Source organism: Plecotus auritus, assembly GCF_963455305.1.
Source record: "Plecotus auritus genome assembly, chromosome: 5".
Taxonomy (NCBI): Eukaryota; Metazoa; Chordata; class Mammalia; order Chiroptera; family Vespertilionidae; genus Plecotus; species Plecotus auritus.
Window position 1 is genome coordinate 126,931,140 of NC_137776.1, and position 18,216 is coordinate 126,949,355.

Consider the following 18,216-nt stretch of genomic DNA (forward strand, 5'->3'; position numbering starts at 1 on the left):
TGTTTAATCACATAGAAATGGTCTCATAGCTCTGCTGAGCTCCACCTACTGCCCACCCCTCCCCGGGGTGAAGGTTGGAGGCTGAGATACCACCATAGGGGGATAGTGGGTGTTAGTACTTAATTAAACTCCAAGAAAGAACGGTGTGCCAGTTTGCTAAGTCAAATCAGTGCTCTCAGATATGATGTGCAGAAACCATTTGCTTATTCATTGCATCTTCATTACCTGTTATGCACCAAGAACTGTGCTAGTTTCTCTGGATGCCTCCTGCTGAGACTGTCCTCAGGAAGATGCAGCTGAAGTCTCATTGGAGACACAGGCCCCCAAACATATTTGCATTACAGTGTGATAAGTGAAAACGCTAGAGGAAAGTATGCATTATAATTGTTTGGTTGCAAAAAGCCAAAGAAGTCTTTGCTCAGAGAAGAAATGATGATGGTAGACACAGAGGGTTCCAGCATAGGTGTTGGAGCAGACAGACCTGGATACACATTGAACTTCGGCAAAGAAACTCACTCCATGACCTTGGGCGGACTTGCTCATCTGCACTCAGCTTTCATTTCATTCTCAATGGAAATGGGATAAATAATACTAGTGGGGGAATATCTGTAAAAAGCCTAGCACAATACCTGGTACATTCTAAGTTCACATTAAATGACAGTTATCATCATTACTATTATTCGCTACCTCAGCTTTATGGATGAGAAGATGTACGAGCAGCGCAGGGTTTGCAGACTCTTGGCCAGGTTTCTCCCATCACACAGTGACGCCGGGGAGCTGAGAAGCCAGCCTCCTGGCATTTTTCAGGCTTTGTCCAAGCTGTGTCCTTCTGTATAACAACAAACAAATGGCCACATCACCTTTGTACCTGGGGAAATGAATGACATTTCCCTGGTAGGGCAGGCGGTTGCTATCCTTTCTCTGTGAATTTGGTCCAAGATGAGTGAAATGGGGAAATTAGATGGAGGAGAAAGAAGGATGGAATGCCAAAGGGCAGTGGAACCAGAGAAATGGTTCACTCAAGCCATGGACATTAAAACCCAGTGCACAATTGGCCTCTTGTCTCCCGAGCACATTAGTATTGAGCCATTTTCCTCCACCGCCATGTCTTTGCATTGGGATGAGACAAGGAAGAAGAAACAGGTCCCTTCTGAAACGCTGGCCTTCACAGTCAATGGGGGGAGGGGACAGTTATGCCTAGAGTCAGGGGCCCAGGTGGGCTGTATGAATGGATGAATGGATTGGCCCTGGAAAAGGGGGGGGAGCAGGGTGGATGGGACAATGAAGACAGGGAGGGAAGGAGATTTTTTCCAAGTGTTGCTTTATTTGTCAAATTATGGTAAACTGCATAAATCAAAAACAAAATGGGTCTCTCTTGGCCCAAACATCTGCGGAGTTCTTTGATATGAGATCCTTGCACCTATCCCAGGTTCAGAGTCCCCTGGGAGGCAGCAAGAATGGGAGGTGACTGGGGTTGAGTTTCTTGGTGATGCCAGGAGAAGAAAGCAAAGGAGCACCCTGTGCCTCCTAAATCACTTTGGAACTCTGAGAGCTGAACCGCAGCGGCACACACCCATGAACCCTGTCAGGGACGAGCCAAATTGACCTCATTCAAATCCCATCCTTCCAGAACATTTTGACTTGTGCAGCATGCCACAGCCTTTTTATTGGCCACCTCACACTCCATGCAACTATGCAACTAGGTGTGGGAGGTGTCCATTCTCCAGGTGAGGGCCTTGCAGTTCAGAGAGGTTGAATGACACATGTCCCTGACAAAGCTAGTTTGCGGCAAGGCCAGGGCTTGACTTTAGGTTCTTTTGATTCTATGCCTGGGTCCTTCCCTCCAGTGGTCTGCTCTGTATAATGGGTGCTTCTATAAACATCGATTAGCTCAGGCACAGTTGGGCAAAGGGAAATGATATTGGCATAGTGAGGAGATTGTGTTGGTTCACACACAATGTATCCTTAGCAAAGGCACCTGCAGTAGTGAGAGCAGAAGTCTAATCTTCAGTGGGAGTGAGAGAAACCCTCGCTTGCTGTTGCACTGGCAGCTGGGAGCCCTATCAGCTGTATTTTAAATATTTAAAATAGAAACTGACCCCTGGACTTCCACCTCATGCCTGCGTGGCCTCTGCTCATGGCAGGCTTGTGCTTACCCCTAGGCGAGTGGTTGGCAAACTGCGGCTCGCGAGCCACATGCGGCTCTTTGGCCCCTTGAGTGTGGCTCTTCCACAAAATACCACGGCCTGGGCAAGTCTATTTTGAAGAAGTGGCGTTAGAAAAAGTTTAAGTTTAAAAAATTTGGCTCTCAAAAGAAATTTCAATCGTTGTACTGTTGATATTTGGCTCTGTTGACTAATGAGTTTGCCGACCACTGTCCTGGGCCCACCTTCACTGGCCTGCACCTCCCCTTGTAATCGAGTTGTTTCATCTCTTCTCAGTTGTGCTCTGTTTTCCACCATTGCCACTCTGTTATTTGTGTGCATTTTTAATATCTTAGATGCCAGCTTCTAGCCATGCTGAGGCGCCTACTGGGAAGTCCAAGTTATCTCCCCAGGTATCAATGATCATTGCTTTTGTTGCTGCTCTGGTTACAAAACTGCATAGGTTTTGAATGGTCTGCCCCTAACCTTATGTTTTACATTACCTATTACTTGATCTCTCTTCTTCTGATAAGGAATATGTATTCCCTGCATTCAATACTTTATGTTATCATAGGAGTTCATCACACGGACAGGTAATATAAGGTGAATTTTATTATTATTCCTATTTCACAGAGGAGAAAGGAGAAAGGTGAGGCTCAAGAGATTACATAACCTTTCCGAGGGGCAGAATTTGAGTTGAAGCCAAGGACTGCCTGGCTGTAGTCAGCTGTGTGGCTAGTTGCTACCCTATGGGACGGCACAGCTCTAGGCCATGGTACTCTGCCCCCTTGTGCCAGTTCTCTGAGTTTAGTGGCATTCTGGACTTGCAATTTGTGAAATTTTAACATAAGGTCAAATTCCCTGCCAATTGGAAATGCAGAATCATTGCTCAGAGTCATAGAATGGTGGTTTTAGGAGGGACCGCTTGTTTTGTTCACATTTTTATAAAGTATAGTGTTAAGATTTTAAAAAGTATTTGACTTCCTTTTTTTTTTTTCTTTCAAGGCTACATAGATGTGGTTAACCTGAAAAACAGAAAACTGGGAGATATTATAATAGCAAAGTTCAACTATCTGAAAGTCAGTTCTCTGAGAAAGGTCTAAATTCTGTATGACCAAAGGGGAAGGACTGGGGACAAGGGGAGATGACCACAAGGATAGTGATGGATGAAGTCAACTCTACGGGAAGAGAGAGGAAGCCGGCTTGGAAGGCAGTGGATTCGTAGCTTTAAAACTATTCATGCACTTAGCCACTGGTGGGCATGTTGTAAAGCCAGCCTATGCACTGGGACTTAACTGGTCTACATGCTTACATCCCCAAGATTCTTTAAGTTAGCAATGGCAAAATTTTGTTTTTAAACTTTGTGGGATCACCTTCAAAGTTTAGATTTAGATCACCAAATCTAAATGTGCACCTCCATATGTAGATTTTGGCACCAGAGTGAAGATGTCTGTCTACTCTAGCTGTCCAGGCAATAGGCTACCTTGTGTCGATGCCTGCCATAGGGTAGAGTTTGGATTCCTTCAGAAGGAGGTAACATGTCTTCTTGGTTTATTTTAGAAACATCCAGTAAGGATTCTTTAGCCTTTGACTTAATGTTGTGATGTCAAGGCCATACTACCCAAATGAGATCTGCATTTCAGAAGATGTGTCATTTGTTTGTTATCAACCCTTGGAAGCAGAATATGATGGTAACCTGACAATTACTTCTTCCAAAAAACGATAGAAGGTGAGTCTAAATGTGATAAGAGATCCAACGTCAGGAGGAGCCTTGTTATTTCGATGTTAAGTACACAGCAGACCACAATAGTCATTCTATAGTCTCAGGAGGACTTCCTATGCATTTTGGCTTAGGTTAGGTCAGTGTTCCTTAAACTTTACTATGCGTATGAATTGTTATAGACTGAATTGTGTCACCCCAAGAGCCACATGTTGAAGCCCTAAACCCTAACACCTCAGAATGTGTGTATTTGGAAGTAGCACCTTTAAGGAGGTAATTAAGTTAAAATGAGGCCCTTAGAGCAAGCTCCACTTTAATCTGACTAGAAGAGATGATTAGGATAAACAAGGGACATCAGGAATTCATGCCTCATGAGGACACAACAAGAAGGCAGCCACGTGCAAGCCAAGGAGCGAGGTCCCAGGAGAAATCAATTATGCCGACATCTTGATGTTGGGCTTCCAGACTTCAGAGCTGGGGGGAAATAACTTTCTGTGGTTTAAGCTACTTACTCTCTTGTATTTTGTACTGGCAGTCCTAGCAACCAATTCATGAACTACCTGTGTTCTTCTTAAAGTGCACATTCTGGTTCAGTAGGTCTGGGGTAGCGTCTGTGTCTACACTTCTCATAGCTTCCAGGTGATTCTGATACTGCTCGTGCAGGGATGACCCTTTGAATAGCAAGGAGCTACTTTATGTTGCAGCAACAATTTTACTCTGAAATCACAGTGGTTTAACAAAACAAAGTTTACTTCTTACTGTATATCTAATATGGGTGGGCTTGAGTGAGGGCATTCACATAGCTATTGGGGATCCATTACCTGGTGTGGTATTTGTTACCACATCAGGGAAAGAAGGTGTTGAAAGGCTGCCCATGAACCATTCATTCCCTTAGTTTGAGGTGATGCAGGTAATTTCTGCTTATGTTCCCTTGGCCAGACAAGTCAGGTGGCTTTGCCTAACTGTAGGAAGTCTTGGAAGTGTAGTCTTCCTTGTGCCCAGAAATGAGAAGATACCTGGGATCAGGGAAAGCAAGTAGTTTTCACACTTCATTCCCATTTTAGCCTTTTAGACATTTTACTGCTATCTAACAATACTGCTAAGTGGGACAGGAGCACACTTGAGTTTCCATTTGAGAAAGGGAATGTAGTATTTTCCCCTTAAACCCACTGAACTGTATGTTGTAAACTGATATTTGGGGTCATGAACAACACCTACATCCTCAAGATATTATTACAAGGCTCTCTTTCTCTTGTGATGGTCTCTCTCTCTCTCTCTCTCTCTCTCTCTCTCTCTCTCTCTCTCTCTCTCTCTCTCTTTTAAAGAAAGAGCTCTCCGTAGAACATGGTGAATGGAAGGTGCTTTCATCCCACACGCCCAGTCCCAGAATGTGATCACCTGTCCGCTGGTTCCAAGGAAGACCAGAGCCTGAGACATGACACCGGCGTCTGAGATAAGAACAGTGTGAGCCACAGGAACAATGGCTGGTGCGGAGTTTGACAGACCTGCTTTTGGTTCCAAGCTCCAACACTGACTCTGGGGCCAAAGACTTACTTTGTCCTGAGCCTTGACTTCCAAGTTTGTAAAATGAGAGAATTATCCTTGCCTGTAATGTCACAAGGAATAGTGCCCAGGTTTCTCCTTTGTCCACTTCTATGAAATCTTTCCCAATTCCCAGACTCTTGCCTTCCCAGTCCCACAGGTTTAGATTACGGTCCTTTTCCTTCAGAGCACCCATCATAGATGCAATTTTGTCTTTCCTTGTGTGAATATGTGGTTAATGTCATTCCTCCCCCACCCTCCCCACCACCACAGACTGTAAGTAGCTCTAGGGAAAGGAGCCTGTGTATTTCTGCCCACCTGCACCTAGGACTGTGCCTGGCACATGGCAGGTAAGTGATACATGTTTCCCTAAGAAACGATTACTGGCTAAGGCAAGCGAAGCCTCTCTAGTTCCAAACATGCACCACTCTCTCTCCCACCCGCCCCCAGCCGGCCTTTTGGGACCTCCTTTTCCCCTTTGTCATTTCTCAGTTTGTTCGTACCTCCTTTTACTTGTCTTACAATGTGTGTGGAGAGAGAGAGAGAGAGAGAAAGAGAGAGAGAGAGAGAGAGAGAGGGGGAGAGAGAGAGAGAGAGAGAGAGAGAGAGAGAGAGAGAGAGAGAGAGAGAGAAGGGGAATGGAGGGGGCAGGTGTTTGGGGCACAGGGGAGCAGGGGAGATTTGTCTCTTAATGGCAGCCTTGGAGAGATAACCCTGCCCTTTGAGCCCAGGAGGAGACCCTGACACAGTGATTAAGAGGCTACAATTGGCTTTATTCCTTCCAGGAACTGTTACACTGGAGGCCACTCAGGGCCTCCTATCGCTGCCTTCCATCAGAGCCAGGGGGTTTCACGTTTATCTGGGGGTTTCACGTTTATCTGTGTTGCTCATATGTTGGACTTGCACCACCTCCCCGAGTGTTCTCAGGAGCCTGAGTTGTGAAATCCGCCTATCTTTTGGCAAGATTTGCCTTGTTAGGAAGGGGCAACACGACAATATATTGTTACTCTGCCTTCACTGTGGCTTTTTTTTATCTTATTCTCTGCCTGCGGAAAGCAGAGAGAGAGAGAGAGAGAAAGAGAGAGAGAGAGAGAGAGAGAGAGAGAGAGAGAGAGTTAGTTGTTAAGATCCCGGGGACTGGGTATGCTCATGCAGCAGGCCCCTCTGAAGAGTACCTGGCCCTGGTTTTAGTCTTCAGAAGTTCAAACATTTAGATGGAGATATATTTACTTTCTTTCCCCCCCAATTTCTTATTCTGAAATGATGGTTCATTCATAAGTAGTTGCAAAAAATTGTACAGGGTGGTCTTATGCACCCTTCACCTTACTTTTTATTTTTATTTATAAATGGAATGTATGAGCATTGTGACATGTCAGAGTGCAAAAGCATACAGAGTGCAAGCTCCTCCTCACTAACAGGTAAATATCCTCCTAATATTCTCTGCAGGAGTGAGAACATGGAGGTGGAGATGTTTATATGAAACTAGAGGCCCGGTGCACGAATTTGTGCACAGGTGGGGTCCAGCCAGCCCACGCTGATGGGGGCCTATTGGGGCTGGACCGGTTGGGGGAAGGTGACGTGGGAGGTTGGCCGGCCGGTCCTGCCCCCAATTGGGGTGGGAGGGACCAATCGGGGCCAGGGCTGTGGGGGAGGGGCTGCGGGAGGTTGGAGGGGGCCGATTGGGGCCCCAGTCAGGCTGGTTGGCCGCTGCAGTGCAGGTCATAGTGACCGGTTGTTCCGGTCATTCCAGTCGTTCTGGTGCTCCGGTCACTTGGCTTTTATATATATAGATGGGATCACGCTCTCTAGCAAATGGGATTCTGCTTTACCCAGGATCTAAGTCAGGAAGCCTTCCCATGCCTGAGGCCATAGGTGCCACACGTTCTTGTAAACAGCTACATAAAAGAAAACATTGCAAACACTTAAGGTCAGAAACCATGGCAATTTTATAAATTTACTTTAAAAAGGTTAGTGTAATTTCAGAATGAACACACTTTAAACCTAGACTTATCCTAAAACAAACAAACAAAGGCCGTGTTCTAAGGGAAGCTCAGACACTGGTCCTGGTTGCAATGAAATTCTCCTTCCCTGAAAGAAACTCCTGCCTCCGGACGAGCGAGCAGCAGGTGGGTCTAACTAGTGTGTCTCTAACCTTAATGACCAGTGTTTCCATTCCTTTAACTGCACAGTCTCCTTGTTTGGGAAGGTAAGCAGTCTGCTGCTTGTTTCAAAAATGGCCTATTGTCCAGCATGCTGGATGTGGTGCAGGGTGTCCCCTTGGGAACCATTAGGGATGGGCGAAATCAGTTAAATCAGGTCAGGGGGGCGACGTTGGGAGGGCAACCGGAAGCCACTGCAGCAGGTGGGGGAGCCTGGTGCTCCCTAGTGGGCGGGCACCACCTGTGCCCGGGATCTGCTCAGACTGGATTTTGTCCAAAGGAGGTGCCACAAGATCACAGACCCCCTCTGGACAGCATCATGGAGAGGAGACGTAGAAGGTGCTGCATTGCAGATTGTAGCTGACTGTTCTGATGGGCTCAGGTACTGGAGTGGGGCCCTAGGGACTGGAACCCCTCTAGGTCCACACTTTGGATCCCTCCTGTCTCCTCTGAGCTCAGTCAGGAGGGCTCTGACTGGAGGGGATCTCAGTATGTGACACCCCGAGGGTGAGGGGACTTAGCTCATAAAATGCCACAGGTCCCTTCCTGAATCCTCAGAGAGGAGGGAGAGCTGGGGCTGCTTCTCCGGGAGGATCAGGAGGATTTAATACTTCTTTGCCCCATTCCGCCTTACATGCCACACATTCTCTTCTCGGCTACCCTCACGCTGACCCCTGTCCCAGTGGAAAGCTCACAGAACTTTCCTGACCCAAGCCAGTGTTTTTCTGCCAGGTCTGGGTAAATGCCTGGATAACGTGTCTGACTATTGGAAAAGAGCACTTCCTACCATTAGCTGCATTTGCCTTTCTCCCATTATTTTTCCCTTTTGGACCTACCACACCCCCATGCTTGGAACACAGGAGCCGTGGCTGACTCCTCTCTTCATCAGCCTGCACACCCAAGGCCTGCTCCTCTGCTCTCCATAATCACTCGAGCCCACTGTCTGAGTTCAGTCATTCATTTGACAAGTATCTGAGTGTTTTGGGGCCAGCCTCTGGACAGGGATGGTGAGCAAACGCAGCCCTTGTCATCCCTGCCCGGCTAGAGCATAGGGTTTAGGAAATTAGTCTTTACTGGTTTTTCCTGTCTTCTCACTGAGCTACTACTCTATTCTCTCAGCTTTGGTAACTAGTTCATTCCCTGAGGAGTCTCCAGCACATTAAAAAAACAAGCAAACAAAGCCCCGAACTGACTCTTAATGCCGCGGCAGGAGAAAAGAAGCACTAGATGAAGAGGTGAGAGAGAAAAGGTGAATTTTAGCCCCTCCATTGATCATCTGTGGGACTTCTGGGAAGTCTTGTTCCCTAACCTGGGGAATGGAGTTGGAGCAGAAATGGATGGGGCTTTACATGGTCTTAGCTAATCCTCATAATGGCCACATGAAGGATGTCATGGTCAATCTCCTTTAAAAGGTAAAGAAACGGAGGCTCCCAGAGTTGAAGTTACTTGTTCCAGATTATACAGCGAGCAAGTGGGAGACCAGAGCCCAGAACGGACCCCCCAAGGGGAACTTTTCTCTGCACGCTGCACTGTAATCTCACTTGTGAGCACAGGGCCCTCGCACTCCGCCAGCATTAGATTAGATGGGAATTGAACATCAGGACCAAAAAGCTAAAAATAACCTCAGTCATAATAGTTTAATAAAATGGTTCTCCAAATAGAATCTAAATGTGGAGGCTTCCATGGGTCAAGAGCCCTGGCTAGTGACCACTCCCATCCACTGAGCCCCGTGGGAGGGAGGCCAACCCCACAGCCTGGGGGCTGCACAGACAGATGATGGACAGGAAGCCAGCAAGAGCCTGGCAGGGTCAGTGCCTGCCAAGTGGGCCGGGGGCCCCACCAAAGGCCACGGGGATACCTGAAGGGCTCCATTTTGCTTTATTCATTTCTGCCCTTTCCCCTCTCTCTCTTTTCTTTCCATGTCTCTGTGTCTCTTTGTTTCTCTTTTTTCTCTGATTGTCTTTCTCTCTTTCTTCTTTAGGTTTTTAAAATCTCTCTCTTATTTAGGGGAGGGGAGTTGTTTCTTCCTCCCCTGTTCTCCTTCCCCCTTAAGCACTAGTGTATGATTTGGATCCAATTGTGAGCCTCTATTTCCTTACCTCTACATAAAGTGTGATGGTACCAACCACATACGGAGCTGTTACCCACCAGACGCCACATTCAGCACTTGACTTCCAGTAACTGCTCTAAACCTCGTGTCAACGATAAGGTGCTTCGTTACTACCAATGCAGTCTTCCAGATAAAACTGAGGCTCAGAGTGTAAGCGACCTGCCTCAGGCCACAGACTCTAGGTAAAAGCACGGCGACGTGGATCCTGGCCACATGGCTTCCGGGTCATAGCCTTTGACACACCCCTGCTGCTTCTCACAGAGGGGACGCCCATGAACCGTCTCAGGTAGTGTGGGGCCCATAGTGGCCTGTCTGCGAGTGGTGGTGTCCTCTGCCTCAGCTCTAGGATGACCCCTGGTTTATCTGCCAGTGAGAGAAAAGTCCAAGTACTCCCAGGGCATAACTAAGCAACAGGGATGGTTGCTCTGGGCTAAGGATCTGGCTTTTTCCCAAGCATTTGTTGTCCTGAGTGAGATGTGGAAATTGGGGAGGCACTGGAGGTGCCTGGCTGAAACCCTGGCCGAGGGTGGGGGGTGGGAGGGGGCAGATGGGAGTCAAAGAGCACTGAGCACAGGCAGATGGAAACAAATTGGGGGAAAACTGATATTGGGTATTTTAGAAATTTAAGCCAGGGGGATTAGTAATACTTTATTAATTTCCGCACAAAGCTTCCTCACTTGTCATTAGTGCTTTGAGAGTTTTGAATTGGGTTTGATTTTGTTTAACATCTGGCTCAGGTGAGGTGGGTTCAGCAAAGGCATCCAGTCCCTGGCTTCCACCTGTGAGCCCAGTTTGCCCGTCTCTCCCGTTTATAGGCCACAAGCATGCCTTGTGTTACTGCACTTCACAGGTGTGTGTTTTTTACCAATTGAAGGCAAGACCCTCCACCAGCGAAAAGACTGCAGCTTGCTTTGCTGAGGCCGCCGTGGCCTGGAACTGAACGCAGCATCTCCGAGGCATGGCTGCATATTGGCACGCTCAGAAGTTTCCCTCTCCTGAAAGGCACCCCCCAGGACTCCAAAACGTGAGTGGCCGGGCCCTGGGCATGTGCCTTGTGAATACCACCCCAGTTCGGAATGTGTTTCCTCTCTAGCTCTGCCAGTGGCCCCCAGTCACCCGGTCTCCGGCATTCCTTAGCCGTGCCAGTGAAGGGCACAGGTTTGTCACTTCTGTCCCTGTTTCTTTGTCCCCGCCTGACCACCCTCACCCCGCCCCGTTCACATATTTGTCCATAAATGCAGCCTCTCTGCCATGGCTTCCTCTTCCCCTTGCTTCCCTTGTCATCTGTCAACATTTCCCACTTGTGTTGTCAACCACTCAAAGGAGGTGTCCCCACTGACAACGACGACGGACATTTCAGCAGATGCACCTGTGTATTAGCCATGCAACGTGCCAAGATTATCACAGGGTTCCGAGGCAGGTGGCAAAGGGTTGGTGGGTTGAATAGTGTTCTCAAGGCAGCACCCCATGGTCAGGCTCTGCCCAGAAAGAGCCCTTTGCAGCAGGGAAAGGTAGATGGGAGTAGGGGAGGGGTTTCTTTCCAGGTAGAGCACCTGAAAGAGGGGGGCTGCGGCAGGGACTGACTGCAGGCAAGAGGCAGGAAATGGCTAAGCCACGCTGGCCCTAGAGCTGTCCCAAGAGAGTGCTCTGGACATGCAGGTGAAGTGGGGCCCTGAGCAGCCCGAGGAATACCTGTCTGGCCCATCCCTTGCGCTGACCCCACCCCAGCAGCTGGACTCCCTCCTGCCTGTCACGACTCTGGGAGTAGCCCAGTGTCTACAGTGGGATCCCTGGCACATAGTAGGCATTCAGCAGCGCTGCAATTATCTGGGAAAATGCAAACAGGAGACTGTGATTACCACTAATGGGCGTATTAGGCAGTCATTGCTGAAAAGAAAAAAAAAAAACACAAATAAGGATTGAAAAATGGGGTGGGGAAAAGAGAGAGGGAGAGAGAGAAAAGGCGGCACTGTGCTCAGAGGTACTTCAAAGGCAGAGGCCCGGGTGGGGCATTCAGTCCAGTCCCTCCCCCCCGCCCACCGGCCAGAGAAGACACACAACAAACGTGAGGAAGGAGGGGCAGGGTCCGGGCAGGAGAGGATCCGGGTTCCTGGAGAAGGGCAGCGACTGTGCTGCCAGCACTGAGTCAGGCACTGTAAGCTCCTGCCTGTGTGAGACTGGCTGACGTCTGCCGAGTGAATACAAAAATACCCGAAGGACGCAGCTCTCCACAGCAGTTGCTTCTGAAGTTTGGAGTTACAGGCGAATCAAGTTGCCTTTGCAGCCTCGCGCACACCGCACGCAGAGAAGAGGAAGCGCCGGTAACAGCGATTCCCCCCCTTCACTTGACCAAAGCAAATAGGCCTTTGTCTTTTTCAATTGTCTGCAGCAAATGTAAATTCTGACCCTAAAAGTTATTCAGAGACTATGGGCAGTGCGCACTGAAGGAAAACAAGACAGAATACCAGAAGAGAGGTTGCTGGGTTTGGGGGGTGCTGTAACGCCCTGAAAGTCAGTACCACCCCTCCTGGATAAGTTCTTGCCTGTTTGCATTTTAGCAGAAGAAAGGCCAGGAACCCGTCTGTGTGTCCTGCCCGGGTTTCCGATGGCAGTGGCGTGACTCTTGAAGCTTTTTGCTGAATATTTTTTACTCTTTAGAAAAGAAGAAAGACTATTCCGAGCAAGTTGCTTTCCTAGAAAATGTTAGTTCCTGCTCTCTGTGTGTGCCGGTGGGAAGAGCCAGTTCCAAGTCCGGGAGGAAGGGAAAATGGTCAGTGCTGAGGAGAAAAGGAACCCCCTCCCCAGAGGCCCGAGCAGGACTACCTGAGGAATTGAGTCTAGAATTGGGATGATGGGCAAGCCTGGCCTCCCGCTCTCTTTGCACCAGGTCCGCGCTAGCAGAAGGAAATAGCATTTCTAGGCCATCTGCGGAAGGGAATGGGCACCAGGCCGACGCCTCCTGGCTGGGAAGCTGTCCCCAAGGCTGATTTGCCCTTGCAGACTGCAGGGCTCTTCTTGAACAGTGATTTCAAAGAGTTAAACTGCTTCCATATGTCCAGCATGAGAATGGAGTTTGTAGCCTTTGGCAACCTCGGCTGAATCCAGCTGCAGCTGCTACCTGTGTGTTCCACTCTGTGTGTGAGTGTGTATGAGTGTGCGCGCGCGCACACACACACACACACACACACACACCCCACGCCCGTGTGTGCAGTGATATCTGAACCATGTTCCGACCGTGTCAATGAAACTGTTATGTCTTTGTTGGGGGAGATATTAATTCTGAGCAATTTCAGCTCCCTCTGCCCTCACTCCCTCCAGCCCCCCTCCCCTCCCTTCATCTGCTCAGCAAGGACCATGGACCATGTCAAACAATATACAACAGAGAAGAATGCAAATAAACTTTAGTCTGCATAGCCCAGCAAAGCAGTTAGCCGCCCACTTGCAAGATACTTAACTCTTGTACACATGATACACAAAGAACGCTAGCTACTTTCACCAATCCCTTTAGACCAAAAAAAAAAAAAAAAAAAAAAAAGGCAAAAGAACTGATCCTTGTCTTTCTATCTGTGAGGTTGCAGTTCCTCCTGCTAATAAAGGAGCTTTTCCCATGATGCAGTGTGATAAGGATTGGCCTACATGTAGTCCAGAAAGCAACCGCCGATGTCTCCTTGATTAGGTGTCTTATCTTCCATTGAGCCGCATCTGATGAAGATTGCTGACAGCATAATGGCTGGGAAAACATCGGACAGCTCCATAAAATGGCAGCTATGCTATGACATGTCAGCCAGGACCTGGTGGATGGTAAGTGTGGCATGATAACATTGTTTCTTACCCACCCCCAAAACTCCCCCCCCCTTTTCTTTTGAGCTCCTCCTTTATTGTTCCATGCACGTGTTATAAAGTTCGCTGCCTGCAGAAAGTTCAAGCTCAAGTTGTGGGAACCTGGGGCGCCTCGGTACACCAGTGTGCTAGATAGGATTTCCCCGCTATTGTGGCTAGGGACATAGGCCTTCTTCTCCTTCTCCTCCTCCTTCTTCTTCCTTTTTTTTTTTTTTTTTAAGGCAGTGTGAGTTTTTGTTCACTTAAAAAAAAGAAAGAAAGAAAAATGTAAATGGAACAGTCTCGGCCCCAGGCTGGCTGGTGTGAGATGTATGGAGGTGGGGCAGTGAGCGGGCGACGGGAGCCTACTTGGCTAATTGTTCTTGCATTAGTTTTAAAACAGAGTAATGTACTTCTTTCTTCAGCTCCTCTGAATAATGATTTTGATAGTGTATTGTATCATGTTGTGTGCGGTTCCCTCATCAGTATGCGACTGTCCCCCACGCTTCGCCTTAATTTGGAATCCACCTCCCTTTCAATGAATCCTGTAACTGGAGCAACCACTGATTACTATGCCACTCAGCGTAATTAAATTTAGTTAATGAGGATATGCATATTCAGTTCATTTTTCTTTGCTCGGGCAAATGTGTGTGGGTTTGTTGCTGGTTTTTTTGTTTTGTTTTGTTTTGTTTTATCCCCCTATTTGTTCAGCTGCAAATTTGGGGAAGAGGAAAAAAAAAGCATAAAAATTCAGGACATTGATGAATTCTGGGATTCAACTTTTAAAATAATATTGGGAGGAGAGAAGTTATAACTTCCTCTAATCAGAATGCTGGGATTAGAAGCTGTAGTTTTGGGAAAGAAAACCTTTCACATCCAAAAAGTGCTACATGAAAAATTTCAATCTCCTGATTTCTGCTGTGTGGACAATGATCTGTTGTACACAATAGTCGTGACATGAATGGGGAAATCTGCAGGCAACCATTCCAGTATGAATATTGAATTCATTCTTAGGTTCATGCATCTGAACATTTATTTTCTTTCTGCCTTCTTTTTCTCCTTTCTCTTTTTCTTTCTTTCCTCGTGCCCCTTTCATTGTGCCTTGACTGCTTTTGCTTGCTTGCTCGCTTTGGTAATTATTATGCTTACTGCAAAGGCTGTTTTCTCACAATTAGTACAGTGTGAGACAATGGGCACTTTATTCTAAGTGGGGAGGGGTATGGCTAGCCCTGTGGTCAGCCACCCCTGGTGCCCTGACAGAAGGGAGCGCCTTCCGATTAGTCCTGGCTTCTGGCACTGCCGGCTGGGCAAGAGGGTTTCTTACTAATGTGTTTGAGTTTCCCAAAAGGTGGACGTTACGCTGTTGCTTCTAGGATCTTCCTGAGCCCAGGGGACAGAGGCGTCAGCGCACTCTGCACTTCTGGTGCGCTTTCTCTCTGGTGTGCGATGTGGGAGCTGCTGCTGCTACTTGTTGCTGTTTTGAGTCCTCTGTCTCAGAGAGAAAGGCCAGTTCCTCACGGAGAGACGGAAGCCTGCCTCCCTTGCTTTCTTTCTCTCTCGCCATCATTTCATTCCAATTGCAGTACTTTTTATAAGTGGTATAAACTCTAGCGTGGCAGATGTGCATTGCTGGTCGATTCTCCCATCCGACTTTAGCACTGTGTATGGATATGGGTGCGGTGAACTGTTAAAATAACTGACAGATATTTGGAGAAAGATATTGCAAAATGTTCCACATGAAAGATTTGCTTGATGCGGCTGTACCAAGGACCTGGAAGTGATGTTTTAATTGTTACTGCTCATCTTAACTATTATTTTAGGCTGTTGACAGAAGTGAGTTTTAAAAATCAGTATTTTTACTAGTTGGAAAAGGCATAGGTTTTACTCTTTTTCTCCCCCTTAAAAATCAGGATTCTTATGGGTATAGTGAGATACTGTGAATATTTCGCTGTTAAATTTCATCATTTTCCTTGTGCACAGAGAGACATCGCTTCCTAAGAGAAGTGTGGTGTGAATACTGTTAAAGATTTGTGTACACTGATTATTTATTTTTTAAAGTTACGTTCTTTTATTGCCTGAGAAGATGCAGAATATGTACAGGGACAGGTTCAGAGGTAAAATATTGTGCAGTGCAAAATTTTTGCATAAGTTATTTTTACGTTGAGTCTTTATTAGGTTACATGAAGGATGTGCACGTTTCTTATTAAGGACAATTCCATTTTAATAAACTTTGTTTGGGGGAAATGTCCGAGAGATTGATATTTAATGTGTCATTGAAAACTTGGAATGGCAGATGCTTTGTGGAAGACATAATAAATCAAACTACATTATTGCTCATCACAAGTAACATATTGGAAAAGAGGGGAGCGTGTGCGCTGCTTTACCAATATTCCCCTGTGTTGGATTTAAGGAATATTTTTAAAAGGTGTTTTAAGGTTCTTACAAACTAGTTTATTCTTCTCTCACCGTGACAGTGCTTCTTTTATTTTTACAATTACTCTGAGGTTTTTGTGTAAGAAAGGATATCGTATCCTTATTTGGCTTAATCAAATGAAATTTTAGTAACCAAATCCTGAATTCCAAAGCTGCAGTGTTAAAGTATCCCTCAATTGCTTCCTGACTTATTGTCTGTTTCACTTAGATTCTCTTATTGTGTGACAATGATCATAAATTCTACTTGACAGGGAAAAAACCCAAACAAGACGTAGTTGTCCAATTCTACATCTGTTTTCCTTCCTAGATAGGCATGTTTTAGTAAAACAGAGGGAGGAAAACCATTTTATTGAGACAGCTAAAAATAAACAAGTACGAGAAGAGTAAACTCTTGTGTGTGTATGTGTGTGTATGTTAAATATCATCTACATACATGCAGTTTTTTAAATGATGCATACGTTTTGCTTCTTTAGATTCTTTTGCATGTAACTTCTTTCAGGGGAAAATCATGTGAGCCGTTTAAGTTACAGTTGGTTGGCTATATTTAGATTTCTGTTGATGTTCTCTCACCTTATTTAAAATGCCACTTGTAAGTATTAAAGATGTATCCAATAAATAGCACGAGTGCATTAATGGTTATTGATGATGCTGTAGGTTCCTTTTGAACCACTGGAAAATAAAATTAATTTGGGACTATTCGTTCTATGTTGTACTGCTTTTTGCTTTTTCAAGCTCTCTGTGAGACTTATTACAACTTCTTTGTTAGCTACTTGGTACATCAGGGTAACCAGCATGCACCAAACAGTTTTCTCTAAATTTCATAAGTCTAATCCTTTGATCCCATCAGAACCAGGCCAGACCATTTGTAAATTTACCTTAATCATGACAGGTAATTATTTAAATGTTAAGCCATAAAATTAATTTGAAAAACAAGTTGCCAGTCTCTGAGACTTGAAATTCTCATAGTCTTATAAATATCAATCAAAGAAAACAGACATATAAGCCTAAAAATTGAACTAGATCTCATATTATCTAAGGCACAAAGTTGATTCTTGATTGAGCACCAATTTACTCAATGTTAATATACTTTTTATTTTTCTTGAAATAAAATAATTTACTTTTTGAGTAGTTGTTATGTTTTAAAATATTGAACAGGTACCTTTACATAATTTTATCATTTAAACCAAGACAATGTTAATAAGGTGACAAATTCATCCCTTTTTTTACTGGTTTTAAAAAAATCAAATATTTAATACAAATTTTAATTAAATAAGTTGACAAATTTCAGTATAGGTTCGACAACATTGAAGAGACTGTTTTCACAGCAAATATTTCTCTAAAGTCTTCAAGAAGTTGAACTTATGTTTGCTATTAACTATTTTTAACTGAAAATTCTAAAACTAATATATTTTCTTATAAATGCTGGAACTAAAATATGTTACTATATTTTACATTACTATAAGCAAAAGAGTTCCTAAGCAGTCTAATTAATATGCTAAAGATCCATATGAGGAAGCTCTTACCTAGATGAATGAACACGTTTAGACTTCTATGGTAATCAGCCAGCCATGCAAAGAAATAGCTGGAAATCAAACTTATATATTTATTTAATTTCAAATTTTATTTCCTTTAGAAGTGTAATTGAATATATAAATGTAATTGAAACTGATGCAGATAATAACCACATCAACTAGTTTCCTGAGATATTATGTCTATACATCGCATCTATTTCCATAATTAGAAGCTATAAAATTTGTCTCATTCAACAAATTGTCAAGAACTTGCTATATGCCATGCAGTGTTCTAGGTGCTGGGACGACCAAGGCTCGCTCTCCATTCTGGAATCAAACTCGGGTCCCAGGGTTAGAGGCGGGGATACTCATACGAACAAAGGCTTCTGAGTAGTTTCTGGTTCCTCTGTAATGTCGGTCAATATCTGTAGATTTGCCACTCATTGTCTGAGGTAGTTAATGCACCTTTTCAATACTCTTAGTCTCAGAGATGAATGTTAACATTGCCAATTACTTAAGCCATCTCCTATACAATTAATGACATGGATAAAACTAAAAATTTATCAAATATCAATAGTAGTGATAATAAAATAACAACAGTAGGGATGATGATGATGATGTCTGAGTGAAAAAAATGATTTCAACATTTGTAAATAATGTTAACACTTTTCTGCCAGTTCAAATTTTGTCACAGACAGATTGCACTTTTAAAAATTACACATCTTCCATACCTATGTTCTTTAAGGATGCATTTTCATTTGTAATACCATCTTAGCAT

At 45.2% G+C, this 18,216-nt stretch overlaps 1 protein-coding gene across 4 annotated transcripts in view; it reads left to right on the plus strand.

Annotated features, from left to right (window-relative positions):
• Window positions 1–13,190: 13,190 nt before the first annotated feature.
• NFIB (nuclear factor I B) overlaps window positions 13,191–18,216 on the plus strand; it is a 443,907-nt gene continuing 438,881 nt past the window's right edge. For 3 of the 4 annotated variants that reach the window (XM_080667999.1, XM_080668004.1, XM_080668007.1), the window contains exon 1: window positions 13,293–13,476. In XM_080667999.1, coding sequence (XP_080524125.1) covers window positions 13,381–13,476 — 96 coding nt within the window. In that variant the 5' untranslated portion in view covers window positions 13,293–13,380. Of the gene's footprint in view, window positions 13,477–18,216 lie in introns of all 4 variants that reach the window. The other variant, XM_080668009.1, reaches the window with a different exon arrangement.